Genomic DNA, 17,427 nt, shown 5'->3' on the forward strand with positions numbered 1-17,427 from the left:
CTGAAGGCCAGCTTACTGCATTTTCCTGATAGTTACTGATCTCCTGAGGGGCCTGGAGCTACTCCAGGGCTGGCTCAACTGCTAGACATTCCACCAGCCCAGGTGCTGAGCAAGCAGGACTCCCAACTCTCCACGAGGCTAAGGTGCCAAGGGGGACCTTTAAACTACTTTCTCTCAGCTGAGACTGAGGCAGTGGCAACAGACTTCAGAGGGGACACTTCTTTAGAGGCCTTACAGGGATGGGAAAAACCAGGCAGCCATTGAGAAATGGGAGTTGGCATCTGTGAGAGAGACTGAGTGCCCAGGCAGTGTGATCTTCAGGGAAGAGGAGGCACGACCCAGAGGCCAGGGCTCTGCACTGGCCCATGCAGTGCCCTGTGTTAGGAAGCCCTGCCCCTCAGCTCCTTCATTTAACTCTAAAGAGTTGAGAGATGGGACCTGGGAAACAACAAGTCTCTCTGTTCTGTGCCTGTCAGGGTCACTGTTACCCAAGCATCAAAAGAGGACAGACCAGAGTGGCCAGGGATTTAAGGGGTGGTGGGTGGGATGAGAGAATCTCAAGAGAGAAGATGGGTGCACTGGCCACTCAGATGGCTGAATTGCAGGTCCCTTAGAAGGAGAGCCCAGAGTCACCACAGAGGCCTCTCCCCTGCGAGCCCTTGGCCTCACCTGGCCCCGAGCTTTTCCCTGTCATCCCATCACAGATCTTTCCATGCCTTTCCTCTGGCTCCCAGCTTCCAGCTCCACACACTGGCTCAGATTGGAATCTGACCTGTGCCCTGGAGAAGTCCCGTGGTTGACTGGGAGGCTAGGAGGAAAGCTGCTCACCAATCTCATAGGCCTCAACTCCTGCGAACTACCAACGGCCTGAGCAAGTAGCCCGTGTGCCCAAGGTGCCTGAGCCAGCTGCCTCTCCAGCTCAACCTGACTCCCCTCTGCTACCCCCTCCTTAGGCTCCTTTCAGGTACAGGGCCTTTTCCACGCTGCTTGGCCTCCCATCCTTTGGCTGCTGCAGAGCTGGTTTAGTCCAGAGTGCTGGCCACGCCTGGTATACACCTCACTGTGCCTACACACATCAGGCAGATGCTCTGTGAGAATCTTCCTGTTGGGGTACAACCTCCTAAACAGAACAAGGGGTTCTTAGCAATGCCCCTGTTTTCGGGAGGCAGAGGCAGGCGGATTTCTGAGTTCGAGGCCAGCCTGGTCTACAAAGTGAGCTCCAGGACAGCCAGGGCTACACAGAGAAACCCTGTTTCAAAAACCCAAAAAAAAAAAAAAAAAAAAAAAAGCAATGCCCCTGTTCCCCTGAACATGGATTTCAAAGGCCAGAAGCAGGATCTGTACCTCCTGAGGCCCCACTGGTGACCCTGGCTCTTGGCCCTCGTTCCCACTCATCACTGGCCACACCTCTCCACGGCTCCTCCCTCAGGAAGTCTCCAGTATTGAGCCTGGTACTGTGTGCCTTGATGAAGGCAAGCCAGAGCCAGGGTGCTCCTGGAGGAACTGCAGTCTGCAGGATGGGAGGCCTCAAGTGAAGCTTCCTGCCCTGTGTATTAAGTCAACGGAATCTGCCAGCTCCTAGACCAAGCATCAGATGTCTCAGGATGTACCAAGCAAAACCAATTCTGGCTTCCTCTCAGCTGCAGGCTGTCCCTTCACTTTCTCCTCCAAATCCCTGCCACTGACTTCAGTGCTATGTATGGCTGCACGTGAGCAAGGGCAAAGCAGACAACCCTGTACCAGTGGTAAAGACACAAATTAAACTGTTTATTGCAGAAATATGGTCAAGGTTCCATTTACGTGGCTCCCAGTAAGGAGGTACCGAGCCTTTTGGCCTAGAGCCGGGTGGGAGAGATGGGAGAGTCAGAGGACATCTGGCCAGGGCCTCAGAGTTGAGAGAGGATGTTGGGGGCCAGGCTGCAGGTGAGGCCTGTGCCATCTGGCTCCACGTTCAGTGCCTTCACTATGCCGTTGTCTATCACCATGGAGAACCTGCCGGAAAGAGGTCCAGCTGCAGAAGCCCAGGCAGCAGCCAGGGCCCCTAGTGCCAACAGGGAGGGGCTGGGTGCCAACAGGGAGAGGCTGGGGGGAGGGGGTCTACTTTACCTTTTCAGCCGACGATTCCCAAAGAGAGACACCAAAGAATCATCCAATAATAAGTCTGTCGCCTAGGGAACAGGCAGAGATGGGGGTCAGAAACCCCCACACAGGCCCGGGGCTGCTCCCATATAACATGTCCCTCCAGGACCAACCGCAGGCTGAGGGAAGGATGGCACACTCACCTTCCCAAAGGCTCCAGTGGGGTCAGCCAGGAGCCGAACCTGCAGAAAAGAGAATAAATGTCACAAGGAGTGAGAGGGCTCGGTGAGTGAAGGTGCTTGCTGCCAAGTCTGGCAACCTGAGCTCAGTCCCCACGACCCCACCTGGTAAGAGAGACTCAGGTCTCACAGGTTAGCCTCGACTTCCACTCGTGCATGATGGCACAAGTGCCCACCCCACACACAAAATGAGTAAATAACATGTCACAAAAACAAGGAAACTTCCTACCTGGCCCCGTCCCCCTCACGGGCCCCACACCTCACCTTGCCTTCTGCCTGGTGGGCTCGACCCCACTCTTCAATCACAAAGACGTCATTAACGCTCAGACAGGCCACCACCTGCGCTCCCTTGGCCTTCAGAGCTCCAGCTTGCTCCACAAACCCAGGCAGGTGGGTCTGAGAGGAAAACAAAAGGTCAAAGGAGAGCAACTGCAGTTGCTCAGCCTGCTCCCCCTATTTCCTAACATCCCTGACCAGGGTAAGGAAACCAGTGTGAAACTGGCCACTTCCTTTTTGCCTTGGCTACTAGGAAGCTTGGACCTAAGGGTGTATGGTCAAGACCATAGGCAAATCTTTTGTCTCATTAGCCCGAGTCCCAAGGGCTTCCACCACCAGCGTCAATCAGAGCTATCAGATTTAATGTGGGTTCTTTTCTCCCACACTCCTGGTCCCCAGTTTCTGATTCTCGAAAGGAGAAGTCTCACCTTAGAACAGCCAGGTGTAAATGCCCCAGGGACTCCAAACAAAACACCTTTCTTGCCCTTGAACAGCTCTGCCAAGTTCACCTTCTTTCCCGGTTCCCCTTCAAATACCTCCACTGAGGGAATGGCATCTCCCACCTGGAGAAAAAGACTCCAGGGTAAAACAGAGTGAAGAGAGACTAGTGAACCACAGCCACACAGATAGACCTTGATGGAGCCAGTGCTCACACCCAGCAGAAAAAGTGCCTGGCGGTTCAGGGGTCCATTTCTGTCCTCGCTCTCCTGTATGTCCTGCCTGCCCCACATCCTACATGACTGATTCTGCTTAAGGCCAGTTGGTGGCAACAGAGAAAGGGAGAGGCCTTCTCAAGTGTTGCAATACTGTATAAACAAGCCACCCAAGATGGGTCAATGCACAGAGGAGGGGTACAGAGGGCTATGTTTGGGGTTGAGAAACCGCCTGGTAACAGGCAGGAAGAAAAATCCTATCCACACACCAGGAGAAACACTTTGGAAAACCAGGTTAGCTATGTAAGCCAAAATGTTCAGGATGTAGGCTCTTGGGGTCGGTGGGAAGTGTCAGCCCACCTGGGGGCTTTCAGAGCCACAAGAGGAAAGGAAGGCTGAGGTGGGTAGGTAAAGGTGCCCACCACCAAGCCTGGTCAACTGAGCTCTAGCCCCACAAGCGACATGGTAGATAGAACTGACTCCTGAGAAAATTGTCCTCTGACCACCACACTCACATGCCTGTTACCAAACACACACACTAAGTACATGTTTAAAAGTTTTTCTTTTTTCTTCTTTTTATAAAGGGCCTTTAATCCTAACATTCGGGACGCAGAGTCAGACAGATCTCTAGGAGTTTGAGGCCAGTCTGGTCTACACACCAAGTTCCTGGCCAGCCAAGACTATATAGTAAGTCAACCTCTGTCTCTGTGTGCCCCCCCCCTTCCTTCCCTCCCTCCATCCCTCCCTTCCTCTCTCCCTCCCTCTCTCTTTCTCTAAAAATTAAGTCCAAAAACAGGAGAGGGGATAGGTTCAAGAATTCCCAGAAAGATCAAACAGAAGGGCGGGATCGGGGTGAGCATACATAGAGTGGAAACAGAAGTGGAAAAGATCAACCCAGGTCCCCAAGGGACCATGGCTCTTTCAAAAGATGAGATGAAATGGAGTTTAGTACAATCACAAAAGTGCTGGGGCTTTGGGGAAAGGGTTGGAAAAGCTGCCAAGCGGCAAAAGAGGCATTTTAAGAATGTGGGAAATGACATAGCATTCGGTCGCTTGAAAATGGTGGGGACTTGTCCCTGGACGTGGCATAGATGTGAGAGGGCAGCTCAAGAAATGTCCCAGGACGGAGAAGCAGAGACAGGGTCTTACAAAAAACATGACAAGAAGAAACGTCAAGGAGGACAGCCCGAGACCCCGCGTGGAACCCAAAGAGACGCGATAGGCTGGACCCAGGAAAGGTAAAACCGGTCACCTTGATCGGGGCCATGGTCACCGCGGAGCTGCTGAAGCTGCGGGCTCCGCCACACTCCCAACCTGCTTCTTTCCGGCCTGCTCTGCCTGCCAAGCACGTCGATGCACGGAGCACAGAACTGGCTTTGCAGCCCAGGACTCGAAGCCCCAGCTGTAGCATACCCGCCCCGCTGCCGCAGCCCACCCGCAGATGGCTCTGCCCACAGGAGGTGGATGCAGGGACAGCTCCGCCCACGCCGCACGTCCCACGTCGCAGCCACAGCGCCGGCTTAGAGGGGCAGGGCCGTGACGCACTACGACGCGGCGGGGCTCTCAGGGCTCGCACACCTTCTTCAATCGCAGAAAGAGGTGCCTGGTTTACCGACGTGACAGTTCGTGACCCATAGCCGCAAACAGAGGTCGGGGATGATCTGGCTGAGCCTCAAATGTGTTCGTTTTACCTGCGCCGTAACGCAGCCGGTTTACACGTGACTTGCATAGTGTGTACTCTCTTCAGCGAGCGGGATTCGGCGTAAGCCTTTGCAGTCTCCCCGAGAAACGCTTCCGGTACCAGGACGTGACCCAACACAGTCCTTCCGATCTCGGCTGCCGCCAAGCCCCCCAAAAGGTCCCCTAAGTCGGCCACTTCCGGTCCGGCGAAGAGTTCAACGGCTTCAAAGCGGAAGTGGTAGAAAGGAGAAGTGTGGACTCCTTCCGGTTCCGGCCTCACGCGCTCCGCTGTGACAACATGAAACTGCTCACCCACAATCTCCTAAGCTCCCATGTGCGGGGCGTGGGCACGCGTGGCTTCCCGCTGCGCCTGCAGGTAACTGCACAAGGGTTCATCGCCCATATAGTTCAGGGTGGAGCCTCCGGGACCCGGACCTACCTCGCTAAACCTTTTTACCGCCCCCCCCCCCCCGCAGGCCACTGAGGTCCGCATCAACCCCGTGGAGTTCAACCCGGAGTTCGTGGCGCGGATGATCCCCAAAGTGGAGTGGGCGGCGCTTGTGCAGGCAGCGGACACCGTAAGGACCCCGCCCCTTCTGTCGCCCCTTGGGGGCGGGCTCAGGCTCTGAGCCTCTTCCCTGCCCGGACGGCCTCGGTGTTCGTGTGCCCACTGACCACGTACGCTTCCTTTCCACAGTTAAACTTGGCCGAGGTACCCAAAGAGCCGACTGAAGGCTATGAGCACGACGAGACATTTTTGAGGAAGATGCACCACGTGTTGCTTGAGGTGAGAATCCTTGGGCATCGCCTGCCCAGACCTCCCACTGAGGCTACCGGTGCTTAGCTTTGTCCTGCTCCCCTGCAGGTTGATGTACTGGAGGGCACCCTGCAATGCCCAGAATCTGGTCGTCTTTTCCCCATCAGCCGCGGGATCCCCAATATGCTGTTGAATGATGAGGAGACTGAGACGTAACCTTGCTAGCCGCCACTTTGGTATTTTGTTGACTGTGTGTTTCTGTTGTACGGTCTGTTAAATAGACGTGTCATGTGTGACCCCCAAACTCCCCCCAGTGACTCACCGACCACCGTGTACTTGAGCTCCATAGTATATTTTTTTTCTCATTAAAGGTTCAAAACCAAAAGCGGTTTCTCTTTGCAGCAAATATACATTAAAATAGAGTCTCTGTACAGCCAAGGGCTCTGGGCCCTGGCTTGCCCCATGGCCCTGCGCCTCCCTGGCCAAACCCAAAAATAAATATAGTGTTATTGCTCTGCAGGGCATAGAGGCAGTGCTGTCCCCCACCCCTTGAGGTGGGAGCTGATAGGGGGCCCTGGCCACCCCTGGGGTCCAGGGGCTGGAGCCTGCTTGGAGTTATTGCTTCAAGGGGGGGCAATAATGCCCAATGCGGATGAGGAGAGGAGCGAAGGGACGGGGCCTTTGCTTTCCAAGCCCCCCTCTGCTCCGGAGAGGAGATCGGATTAAGCAGCAGCAAAAGCATCACCCAGTGGGAGCCGGCGGCCTCCATCCCTTCCCTCCCTGAGATCAGTGTCTGCCTCCTGCACATCCCCTGCAGCCCCCTATGGCTTCCGCGAGGCCCCCAACACTCTTGGGGGGCACGTTATGGCTTGCAAGGGGCAGCACTGTGCCCACACCTGGGCATTCACTTTCCTGGCTTCTGACAATCCCCCACACACACAAAGTGGGGAGGGAAGGGCATGAAGCCTTCTCCCAGGGGCGGATGGCATTGCCCTGGCCCTGCCAGCAGGCTATGGCACTGCCCAGACTCCAGCTTTGCCCCTTTGGGGCTAACACCCTATGCTGGGCAGATCCTGCCAGCCACCCCACCCTGTCCCACCCCTTGCCTCAGTCCATCATGGCCTCAAGCATTTCCAAAAACAGCTTGTGCATGGGCACCTTGCCCTCCAGCTTCACCCCATAGAAATGGGCCAGGACTTTGCCTGCTGTCTGGCGGAGGAGTGGCAGCGTAAGCAGCAGCCTGCCTGCACGCCTCCGCTCAGCACCCCCTCCAGGGCCAGCCCGGCCAGCTTCATACTCCAGCAGGGCCTCATGCAGGGCTTCGCGCAGCTGCTCCACAGCCTCAGCATCTTCAATGTGCACAGAGTCTAGGAAGGGAGAGAACCATTGGCTGAGATGACTAAAGGGCAGGACTCATCTGTTTGGATACTCTGGGTGGGCTAATACACTCGCTGCTCTGCCTGTGAGCCGGGGCCTATCCTTTCTCACCAGTGGACACCTCCCAACCTCCACACTGCCCCTCTCACTACTGCCTGGTTGGCACACCACTAGGGCTCAGAATCCTATGTATAATTCAGGACCTTGGCTTACTTGGTGATTTCCAATAATTATGCCTCAGTTGTCCTCATCCACAACAAAGGGTCATACCACCATCATTGACAGTTGGAGGACCTTATGGGGAGACCTGTGTGTGTTTTCCCTGATCACTCACCAGAATTGGCAAGGGCCAGAGCTTTCAGCAGGACGTACTCCTCCCGCTCCAGCCGAAGAGCTTGCAGTCGCCGAACCAGCTGCAGCAGGGCTGCCCCCAGATCCCCCAGGCCAGCTGCCCGTGCCCCCTCTTCATCTAGGACCAGGTCCTCAGCAAAGGCCAGCTCATCCTGCAGTGGCAGTGAGCGCTGGGCCACACCCAGCACCAGCACTTCCATCCACACACTCTGCAGTACTGACATCTGGTCAGACAGTGACAGTGAGGAGAAGCCTGGAGGGCAGGGGAACAGGACAGGTCAGGAAGGCAGCAGGGCCAAATACGGCCTACCTGTTCAAGGATGCTCAACCACCCAGCCCTTTACCTGGGATGCTCTTGGCCCAGCTGATGGTGACCACTATCTCTCGATCAAAAAGGTCACAGAGAGTGGCCACAGCGGGGAGGTGTCCATCGGGGCTTGCTGGGTCAGGCATGGCGTACAGCTTCTCAGGTTCAACCACCAGCAGATGCGACACCAGAGCGTTCACTGGGGCTACAGTGACAGTGTGGGGCCAGAGTCACGAACACACATCTGCCAGACCTCTGAAGTCCCTCAGAGCCAGGTGCCTTCCCAGACATTCCCCTCTGGCCTTCCCTGGACTCCGATGGTAAGCCGGAAGACAAAGTATTCACTTCCTCAGAGAAGGGCTGTGAGCACTAGAAAATCTACCTGAGGCTTGGGGGTAGCTTACAGACGCCACAGTCTAGCATTTAGTGGGCCATGGTTCCCCCAACACCTTTACAAAAAAGAAAGTTCCCCGACCCCGTGCTGATTTGTTTTTGTCAACTTGACACACGTGTATGTGGGAAGAGGAAACCTTCAGAAACTGCCTCGATATGGTTGGCCTGTAGGCAGGGCTTTCTTGTTTGCTGATTGATGTGGAAGGGCCCTGTCTACTGTGGCTGGTGTCATTCCTATGCAGGTGGGCCTGTGTGCAACAAAGCAGGCTGAGCAAGCCAAGAGGATTAAGCCAGGAAGCAGCATGCTTCCATGGCCTCTATATCACCTCTTGCCTTGAGTTCCTGCCTTGACTTCCCTCGGTGAGGGTGTGACTTGAGAGTTGGAAGCTGAAATAAACTCCTGCTCCCCAAGTTGCTTTTGGTCATGTTTTATCACTGCAACAGAAACCCTAAGACACCCCCATCCTGATCATGCTTCTACTTGGGCATCTGGATTGTGAAGTAGTTTATTGTCCTTGAACGTACTACAGCCACCTATGACCCTAACCTCCCGGTCCTGGTTTGCCTACTGAATGCTGGAATTAAAGTGTGCATGGTGTTTGCAGTGCTGAAGATCAAACCCAGGGCTTCACACATGGTAGGCAGGCACTCTACTGAGCTACATCCTGAGCTATGGTTTGTAAAGATCTTTTATAATTATCTCTTAGGGAGAAATGAGAAAAGTAAGGCCTGGGTCTCAGGGTCTCACCTGTCTTCCTGGGTCCTCCAGCTACTGCCAGAGGTCCAGCAGGGAAGGGGCCCGGGAAAGGCAAAGGGTCCACCTCTGGCCGCCGTTTGTACTTCTGCCGTCCGCCGCGGACACGGTCCAGACGCACACCTTGAATTGTAAAGCCAAACTGTTCATGAAGTACTTGCTCCGCGCAGCTCTACTTCCCCACCTTCTGCCCAGGCTCCCACCCAACCCACGGGACCACCCCCATCTCACCCAGGCTCTGCCCAGTGCTCACCCTCCTTGAGCATGCCCACCCGCAGGCACTTGGTGAAGCGGCAGGCCTGACAGGCCTTGCGTCTCCGCTTGGTGATCTCACACTCATTGGAGGCCGGACAGCTGTACTCGATGCTCCCTGCCAGGAAGAGGCAGGGCTCCAGTGGCGGCCTCCCAGAGCCCGGAGGGGGCCCAGATGACAGGAGAGCCCTGACTCACCCTGGGCAAGCACCAGTCTGGGGGTATTGGGAGGAAAGGGAGAGCAGGATTCCATGAGCAGGACAGGGAGGGGAACGGCCACTGGGCTGGGGGAACCCTGCTTGGATGAAGCAGAGCCCCAGAGGCCAAGCTGCATATTTGCCCTGACACCACACTTCTGGGTATTCAAGGGCTACCATGGCTTCTAGGCTAAATCCAGGGCTCCACTGAGTTCTCAACTCCCTTGCCTAAAGCATTACTTTGTACTTCTAGAAACCCTTCAGTGCTGTCTTCTTTTGTTTCCAGGACAGGCTCTCATGGTCCTCATGCCCTCTGCTACCTCTATGGTGTCTGTATAGCAAACTGATACAGCAGCTCTAGGCCTGTGCTACCTCATTCTCCCTATCTCCCAGACCTTCAGGTTTGCATCTCTAGCCCGAACAGCATTGTGCTATCTACATGCACAGGTCCAGCAGCCGCAGGACATGTGGAGGGTCTTCCAATCCACCCGCTGTACAAGGACCCCACTTCCACTAAGCATGCAGTTACCTTCCATTGCTCAAGAAACCTGAGTACCAGCCGGGCGTGGTGGCGCACGCCTTTAATCCCAGCACTTGAGAGGCAGAGAAAGGCGGATTTCTGAGTTCGAGGCCAGCCTGGTCTACAGAGTGAGTTCCAGGACAGCCAGGGCTATACAGAGAAACCCTGTCTCAAAAAAAAAAAAAAAAAGAAAAGAAAAAAAAGAAAAAGAAAGAAAGGAAGGAAGGAAGGAAGGAAGGAAGGAAGGAAGGAAGAGAGAAACCTGAGTACCATCTTCCCTTCCTGTCAACTGGCCAATTGACGTCTAACTCACTGGCAGTGTTGGGGGGGGGGGGGGTCTCACCTACCCCACTCTGGCCTGCAGCTTCCAACTTGACCTGTCACCACAAGGGGGGGGGGGGTCACTAGCCTCCTGCTGTCTCTATTCTCTGCATAGGAGCCCGAGGGATCCTGGTCCTCTCTTCTGATCAAACTCCACAGAGTTCTCTAGAGAATAAGTGTCCTCCAGGCCAATCATCCCTTCTAACTCTGATCTGCACTGCCTGCTCCTCAGACAGGGCCAGCCTCAGGGCATTCTATACCCTGCCTGAGCTCTGGACCTGACAGCCATGTCTGCTCCCTTATCTCCCATCACCTCGGAGAGGCCTTTCCTGAGTGCCCTGTGACAAATCCCTCTTCGAAGCTACTTCTGGCCTTACCACTATCTGTTACATAGCATGTGTGAGAGTTCAGTTCTGGCCTTACCACTATCTGATACATAGCATGTGTGAGTGTTCAATTCTGGCCTTACCACTATCCGATACATAACGTGTGTGAGTGTTCAGTTGCCCTGCTGCTTTTTGCTCCCTTTGTTCTGGTTGGGTAGCTGGGCTTTTGTTTTTGAGACAGTTTCACACCTTAGCTCGGGCTAGTCTTGAATTTGCAACAATCCTTCTCCATCAGTCTCCTGGGCATAAGCCACCATACCTGGCTGTTTGGCTGTTTGGTTTTAGATTTTCTGGGGATTGTGCATGGTTCCATGCACATGTGGGTATGTTTGTGGAAGCCCTGAGTTCACGGAAGGTACCTCCTTCAATGGCTCTCCACATTTCTTCTGAAACAGGATCTCACTATGTATCCCTTGTTAGCCTTAAATTCACTATATAGACAAGGCTGGCCTCAAACTCTGTCTCCTAAGCATTGGGGTAAAGGTGTGCCCAGCATGCCTGACTTCACCTTATAGTTTCAAACAAGGTTCACACTGAACCTGGAGCTCACCAACTCAACTAGAGTGGCCCAGATTCTGTCACTGCCTCCCAACTGAGCTGCCTTTTATGTGAATACCAAGCATCCAATTCAGGTCCTCTTGCTTGGGCAGCAAACACCAAAAGTGCCCACCCCACCCCCCTTTTCCTTTTCCTTTTTTTTTTTTTTGAATCACTATATAGTGGAGGATGACCTTGGTCCTCCTGCCTCCACCTACAAATGCTAAAATCACAAGCATGTACCACCACACCAGGGGAGACAGTGTCTTGCTATATAGTCCATATGTATTCAATATGTACCCCAGGTTTGCCTTGAACTCACAGTCCTCTTGCCTCAGCCTCCCAGATGCTGGGATTAGACAGATGCTATTGTGAACAGTTTACCCTGTGTGTTCTCTCTCAACTTATTTAGGGTCAGTTCCAGTTTCCCAAGGCCAGCCACAAGGCCTAGTGCAGTAGGTTGGCCCCCTCAGCCTCACAGGGCTGTCCCAAAGACCAAAACACACAAGGAGCCAGCAGGCCTTTTCATGCTTCTCTCCTCCTCTGTCCACAAGGCTGCTATGCTCAGCTCAAGATGCCTCCCCAGAGAAACCCTCCAGCCCCAGTCCTGACCGGCCCTTAGCACACACCCTGCTCTCTGCCTTCCAACACATGCTACAAATCAAACCGGCCAGTTCTGACCAAGTCAGTTTCACCTCCCCAGCCTCCGGCCCAGTTGGGTGGGAACACAGGCTAGAGTAGGAAAGAGGCAGGACACCTGGGACCTGCAGCCAGGACACCTGGGACCTGCAGCCAGGACACGTGGGACCTGCAGCACACACCTGTAATTCCAACACTTGGAAGCCCAAGGAAAGGAAATCTCAAGATGAAATCCAGCCTGGGCATAACCCCACTTAAGAAAGAAAAGTAAAGGCAGTGGGGACTTATCATCTCTGCTTTATTTACTTACTTAGATGTTTGTTTTGAGACCTGGGTCTCTCTCTATACTCTAGCTAGCCTGTAGATCAGGCTAGCCTCAAGCTTAGAGAATTCCACCTGCCTCTGTCTCCGGATTATCAACTGTGACCTTATGTGGTTCCTATTCTTTTTGTTTGTTTTTTCAAGATAGGGTTTCTCAGCCGGGAAGTGGTGGCACACGCCTTTAATCCCAGCACTCGGGAGGCAGAGGCAGGCGGATTTTTGAGTTCGAGGCCAGCCTGGTCTACAAAGTGAGTTCCAGAACAGCCAGGGCTACACAGAAAAACCCTGTCTCGAAAAACCAAAAAAGATAGGATTTCTCTGTCCTGCTCTACTCAGCTCAAGTACATATTCAATACTAATATTGCATATATGGGCTATATAGCAAGACATTGTCTCCCCTGGTCTGGAGGCACATGACTATAGCTGTCCTGAAACTCAGCCTGTAGACCAGGCTGGCCTTGAACTCATAGAGATCTGCCTGCCGCTCCCTCTTGAGTGCTAGAATTAAAGACATCCACCAACCACCACCCCACTGTACTTCCTAGTCCTAATACCTGCGAGCACTCAGTTTCCCTACCTGCAAAGTTGGCATGATAAAAAACATAGACTTGAGGCTACAGTGTAACACACTGGTATAGTATGTGCTTAGCAGCATTCATGAGGCCCTGAGTTCCATCACTAACAATCTCCCTCCCTAACCCACTCCTAAAATCGTACTTTGAAAGCCAGTTGAAAAAAAAAAAAAATGAATAGAGCCAGGCATGACAGCTCAGGCCTTTAATCCCAGCACTGGAGAGGCAGGAGCAAATAGATCTTTGTGATTTGGAGTCCAGCCCAGTCTACATAGTGAGTTCCAGGACGGACAGAAAAAGTTCTATAGTGACATCCTGTCTCAGAAAGAAAGAAAGAAAGAAAGAGAGAGAGAGAGAGAGAGAGAGAGAAGGAAAGAAAGAGAAAGAGCCGGGCAGTGATGGCGCACGCCTTTAATCCCAGCACTTGGGAGGCAGAGGCAGGCGGATTTCTGAGTTCGAGGCCAGCCTGGTCTACAGAGTGAGTTCCAGGACAGCCAGGGCTAGAGAGAGAAACCCTGTCTCGAAAAAACAAAAGAACAAAAAAAAAGAAAAAAGAAAAAAGAAAAAAAGAAAGAGAAAGGAAGGAAGAGGGAGGATGGGAGGGGAGGGGAGAGAAAAGGGGAGGGAGGGAAAGAAAAAGAAAAGAATAAATAAAGGTAGTTTCCAGCAGTTAGATTTGGCCTACAGTCAGAATGAAGGTGTACGGGAGGCACCTGGCTCTGGCCAGCAAGGAGCAGTTTTAGATCAGTGTACTTCAGTTAAGTGAAAACTCACAAGCACTCCGTAGGCAGAAGCAGACAGAGCTCTGTGAATTCAAGGCCAGTCAGGTCTATAGAGTGAGTTCTAGGACAGCCCTGGCTAAACAATGAGACCCTATCTCAAGACAACATCAAAAACTCCATAAAACAACTCTCTGGAATATCACTACCAGTGGTCCAAAGTCCAGGTCACTGGTGATACACAGAGGCAGCAGTCTGCAGTTTAAGAGCTCAGCTCTGGACCTGCACCAAACACAAGGGCTGTCATTTTCTAGAGAGATCTGAGGAGCTACAAATGCCTCCCTGTGCATCAGCTCTCGACACGGACCCCTTCTCGTGGGGTTGCAATAAGGGGGTGAAATCCTGAAAGTAAAAGGAGCAGTACCTACCACAGGATAAACACTCAAGAAAAAAAAAAGTGTTCTGAAACCAGTTGATGCCTGGCAAGATGATTCAGTAGGTAAAGGCACTTGCTGCCAAACCTGATGACTGAGTTCAATCCCCAGGTCCTTCATGGTAGACATCAAGAGCCTACTCCCATAGTTTATCCTCTGACCTTTACATGCATACAGTGGGTGCAAATACATACCCCACACACAAAATAAATTCATGCTAAGGACATTTTTACAAGTCAGCTGCAGTGGTATCTGCCTGTAACCACAGCACTCATGGGGGCTGAGGCAAAGGGATGGAGGGGTTAGGCTTGGAAGACACAGGAAATTCCAGGCCAACTACATAATAAGAAAAGGTCTCAATATATACATATACATACATATGTATATGTCTATATATATAAAATGATATTATAGCCTCAACGTAACCAGTGGTTGCTTAAGAACAATAGGCCTGCCCCAGAGAATGTTCGTCTCAATGTCGTCGTCACTGCTCTCCTGGGTGAGAGAGAGAGAAAAAAATCAGTGGCTAAAGAGTGAGGAAGCCTGCTGGATGCTAAAACCTAACAAACCTGTATCATTACCCATAAACTGTGCCTAGAGTTAGTAGTGTGGTGCTTTGGGGGAGTCATGAAGAGTGATTCTGTGCTGTGCGAGGTGATTTACAGGCAGCTACTAGAGGCAACAGGAAAGTCAGGAGCGAAGCTTTATAACAGGTGCAGGCACCTGCATCCTGGCTCATATCCCATTCCAATCCATCAGTGACCTATACTAGTAGCTTTTTCTTTCTTCTACTTTTTTTTTTCCTTCAAGACAGAGTTTGTGTAGCCTTGACTGTCCTGGAACTCACTCTGTAGACCAGGCTGGCCTCAAACTCACAGATCCACCTGCCTCTGCCTCACCAGTGCAAGGATTAAAGGTATGAGCCACCACTGCCCAGCTTCACCCCACCCTTTTGAGGGGAGGGAGCAGGCTTTCACAGAGCCCAAGTTGTCCTTCAGCTTACTATGTAGTCAATGATGACCTTGAATCTCTGATGCTCCTAGTTCCATTCCAAAGTGCTGAGATTTTAGGTACCCAACACCACACCTGACTTATATGGTGCTAAGGACAGAACCTAGAGCCTCCTGTAAACTAGGCAAGCATTCTACTAACCTCAGCTATAGCCCTTAAATAAAATGATGTCCCAGGAAGAACAAGGAAATTCAAACTTCATATTGCTGACTCAAGCAGCAACAGACAGGCTCAGGGCCTCCTGCATGCAGCACTGTACCAATTAGTGCCAGGCCCAAAGGGTACAGGGCAAAGGGCACAGAAGCAGGGGGTGGGGGTAGGGGCTCACCCTGGATGGTCCTCTTGAAGAAGGCTTTGCAGGCCTCACAGGATGCCACACCGTAGTGGTAGCCAGAGGCCACATCCCCACAGACCAGGCAGAGGCGTTTGGGTAGAGAGCTGAGCACTAGCTTCCCACTGCCCTGCTCACCAGACCCTGCCCCCTCCCCATCCTCCTCCTCCTTGTGCCCTGGAAGGCAGCGGGCTGGAGCTGGACCAGAGGCCAGGGTCACCGGGGGTTCAGTCTCAGTCTCTGAGGAACCCTTTGGACTGTCAGGACTGGCTGGCTCTGCCTTGATGTAGAGAGGCTCGATGCCCACCACCTGGCTGGACATGGTGCTGGTCACCTGCAGGGAAAGACCATCAGGGTCACAGGGAGGCACCCTGCCACATAGGTTGGGCAACACTGGGACTAAGCCAGGCTTCCAGGCTCAGCCAAGGAGAAGGAGGAGGCAGAGTCCAAGGAAGGGCTGCCCATGAAGAGGGCCCCCAGCTGTCGCCATGGGAACAGAGTCTCCAGAGCCTCTGAGGCCAGTAACTGACAGCAGGTCTTCCTCTTGGGAACCTGGGAGCGGCTTGGCAAGTCTAGCTCCCACCCAAGCCAGGAAGCAGGCTAACCTCAACCTGCAGGCAACTCTCAACCCCGAGCATAAGCATGATCCTCTCCTCAGTTTTCTCCAGATGTACTCCAGGAGGTACTCTCAAGTATTCAAGAGCATACTGAGGAACCGGGAGGGGGCTAAGGGGGGCCAAGGGGGGCGGAGGCAAAGGATATGGCCACTCTCTCAGGAGTTTCCACATGTCCACACATGCTCACACTCTCCTGGGAACCTTCCACTCACACATGGCCTTTAACCAGTCCCAAGTTCTCACATACTCCCAGCAAAAGAGCACACTCAATAAGCAAACTCACACTCAAGTCTTCTAATCCCTCACCACACTCTTGTAAGGGAGTCTCTCACCTCTGACACGCCACCCCCTCCAGCTTTAGCAAGCCCAGTCCAGCCACGCCGTGCAGGGCGCGGCTCCACCTCTTTTGCACCCCAAACCTGCAAGGTTCATTCTTACACTCCAGCTACCGCAGAGTTCACCACCTCTCGCGACCTCCAGGGCCGCCCCCCACCCCCCATTAACCTGCGCACACCTATGGGAAGTTGCCTGAAGTTACTAATCTCCCCTCCCCCCATTGCCCGCGGGGGACTTCTATCAGGTTATCAGGAAGTAAGAAGAGGCGACAAGGAAGAAGTTCTCCCTCGCGCTACGATGACCTATGACCCAGAGAGGAGGGTGGCCCAAAGCCCCTGCAAGCGCCCCCACGTGGCCTCAAGGGACCCTTTCAATTCCAGCCCACCCCGAGGACTCCCGCAATGCTCAAGGATCGATCTGAACGCTGCCCGGGGACTCGCTCCAAGGCCCGAGGCTAACTGGAGGCCAGGACCTGAAGCCAGTCCTGACCCGGCCGACGCACCAGGCGCGACCCCGCCCGCAGCCCGCCCCCCGCCCGCGCTTGCACATGGCCCCCGCCGCGCCCGCCCACCCCCGCGGCCGCCTTCCCCTCCGCCCCCGGACCTTGGGCTCCGGCAGGGCTGGCGGGCAGGCATGGGGGCCGAGCGGCCCGGAGCGCCGGGGTGAGCGGGGGCCGCCTCCTCCGGCCGCACCGCCCCGCCGCGCTGCGTCCCCCCTCACTCGGCGGCGCCGCTGGCTGCTTGTAGGACACAAAAGGACATCGCGGCTGCTTCCTACTCCGCTTCCTCCAGCTGACAGCGGAGGCGGGGCCGGCCTGCGCATGCAAAACAGGGGGTGGGGCCAGGTGCCCTATGCTAATATCCGAGGGAGGCGGCGGCGCCTGCGTACCCGGAGGACAGCGGGCAGGCCTTGTCGATACACACGCGTGCGCGGCCTCCTGTGGGCGGGGCCTGAACCTAGGGGAGGAGCGAAGACTAGGAACTGGTGCGGGAGAGAAGCCGGAGCACCCTTGCATCACGAAGGAGGGCGGTGCTCTGCCTTATAAGAGTGGGCGTAGCTGTTCAGTGAACTCACTCTGTGAGGGCGTTGAACGTGTATGTAAATGAAAGGCGGGTTTATGTAACTGCATATGCATAAGGGGTGGGGCCTAACAGGGTGCTGCTCCCCACCCCACCCCATTATGTTGATGGGACACTTGACAGATTTGGTAGATCAGCACCCCTGAGGACCCTCAAGTGGAGAAGCAGACCTAAAACATGCAAGTAGCCCTGGTTTGCGAGTTCCTCAAAGGCAGAGGTGAGACACGAGCGGACAAAACTCAAGGTCACTGCGGTGACCGAATGAAGGTCACGGGGAAAGGCGGGGCCA

The 17,427-nt window shown here is 54.0% G+C and overlaps 3 protein-coding genes and 1 non-coding gene across 9 annotated transcripts; 1 reads left to right on the forward strand and 3 right to left on the reverse strand.

Annotated features, from left to right (window-relative positions):
* Window positions 1-1,737: 1,737 nt before the first annotated feature.
* Prdx5 (peroxiredoxin 5) lies at window positions 1,738-5,147 on the reverse strand. 2 transcript variants are annotated; one of them, NM_001358444.1, is made up of 6 exons: window positions 4,500-5,147; window positions 3,023-3,157; window positions 2,583-2,714; window positions 2,283-2,321; window positions 2,107-2,161; window positions 1,738-1,992 (listed from the first exon to the last, which is right to left on the reverse strand). In NM_001358444.1, exons 1-5 carry the CDS (start codon window positions 4,656-4,658, stop codon window positions 2,111-2,113), a joined length of 516 nt encoding a protein of 171 aa, NP_001345373.1. In that variant the 5' UTR covers window positions 4,659-5,147; the 3' UTR covers window positions 1,738-1,992; window positions 2,107-2,110. The 2 variants fall into 2 exon arrangements, with proteins under 2 accessions (NP_001345373.1, NP_036151.1); NM_012021.3 differs by having other exon boundaries at window positions 2,107-2,168.
* On the forward strand, window positions 4,739-6,069 carry Trmt112 (tRNA methyltransferase 11-2). 2 transcript variants are annotated; one of them, NM_026306.3, is made up of 5 exons: window positions 4,739-4,896; window positions 4,995-5,303; window positions 5,404-5,505; window positions 5,625-5,714; window positions 5,793-6,069. In NM_026306.3, the coding sequence occupies exons 2-5, from the start codon at window positions 5,226-5,228 to the stop codon at window positions 5,898-5,900; spliced, it is 378 nt and encodes a 125-aa protein (NP_080582.3). In that variant the 5' UTR covers window positions 4,739-4,896; window positions 4,995-5,225; the 3' UTR covers window positions 5,901-6,069. The 2 variants fall into 2 exon arrangements, with proteins under 2 accessions (NP_080582.3, NP_001159842.1); NM_001166370.1 differs by having other exon boundaries at window positions 4,739-5,303.
* On the reverse strand, window positions 6,018-17,089 carry Esrra (estrogen related receptor, alpha). 4 transcript variants are annotated; one of them, XM_030250950.1, is made up of 7 exons: window positions 16,663-16,855; window positions 15,104-15,440; window positions 9,120-9,333; window positions 8,861-8,989; window positions 7,757-7,924; window positions 7,396-7,665; window positions 6,018-7,051 (listed from the first exon to the last, which is right to left on the reverse strand). In XM_030250950.1, the coding sequence occupies exons 3-7, from the start codon at window positions 9,130-9,132 to the stop codon at window positions 6,792-6,794; spliced, it is 840 nt and encodes a 279-aa protein (XP_030106810.1). In that variant the 5' UTR covers window positions 9,133-9,333; window positions 15,104-15,440; window positions 16,663-16,855; the 3' UTR covers window positions 6,018-6,791. The 4 variants fall into 4 exon arrangements, with proteins under 4 accessions (XP_030106810.1, NP_031979.2, XP_006527174.1 ...); NM_007953.2 differs by having other exon boundaries at window positions 9,120-9,236; window positions 16,663-16,849; XM_006527111.3 differs by lacking the exon at window positions 15,104-15,440 and having other exon boundaries at window positions 9,120-9,236; window positions 16,663-17,089.
* Window positions 9,237-9,327, reverse strand: Mir6990 (microRNA 6990). Its single transcript, NR_105956.1, has one exon. It is a non-coding gene; the product is annotated as a microRNA 6990 (primary transcript).
* Window positions 17,090-17,427: the final 338 nt, after the last annotated feature.

This window comes from Mus musculus, chromosome 19, assembly GCF_000001635.26.
Source record: "Mus musculus strain C57BL/6J chromosome 19, GRCm38.p6 C57BL/6J".
In the NCBI taxonomy this organism is placed as follows: Eukaryota; Metazoa; Chordata; class Mammalia; order Rodentia; family Muridae; genus Mus; species Mus musculus.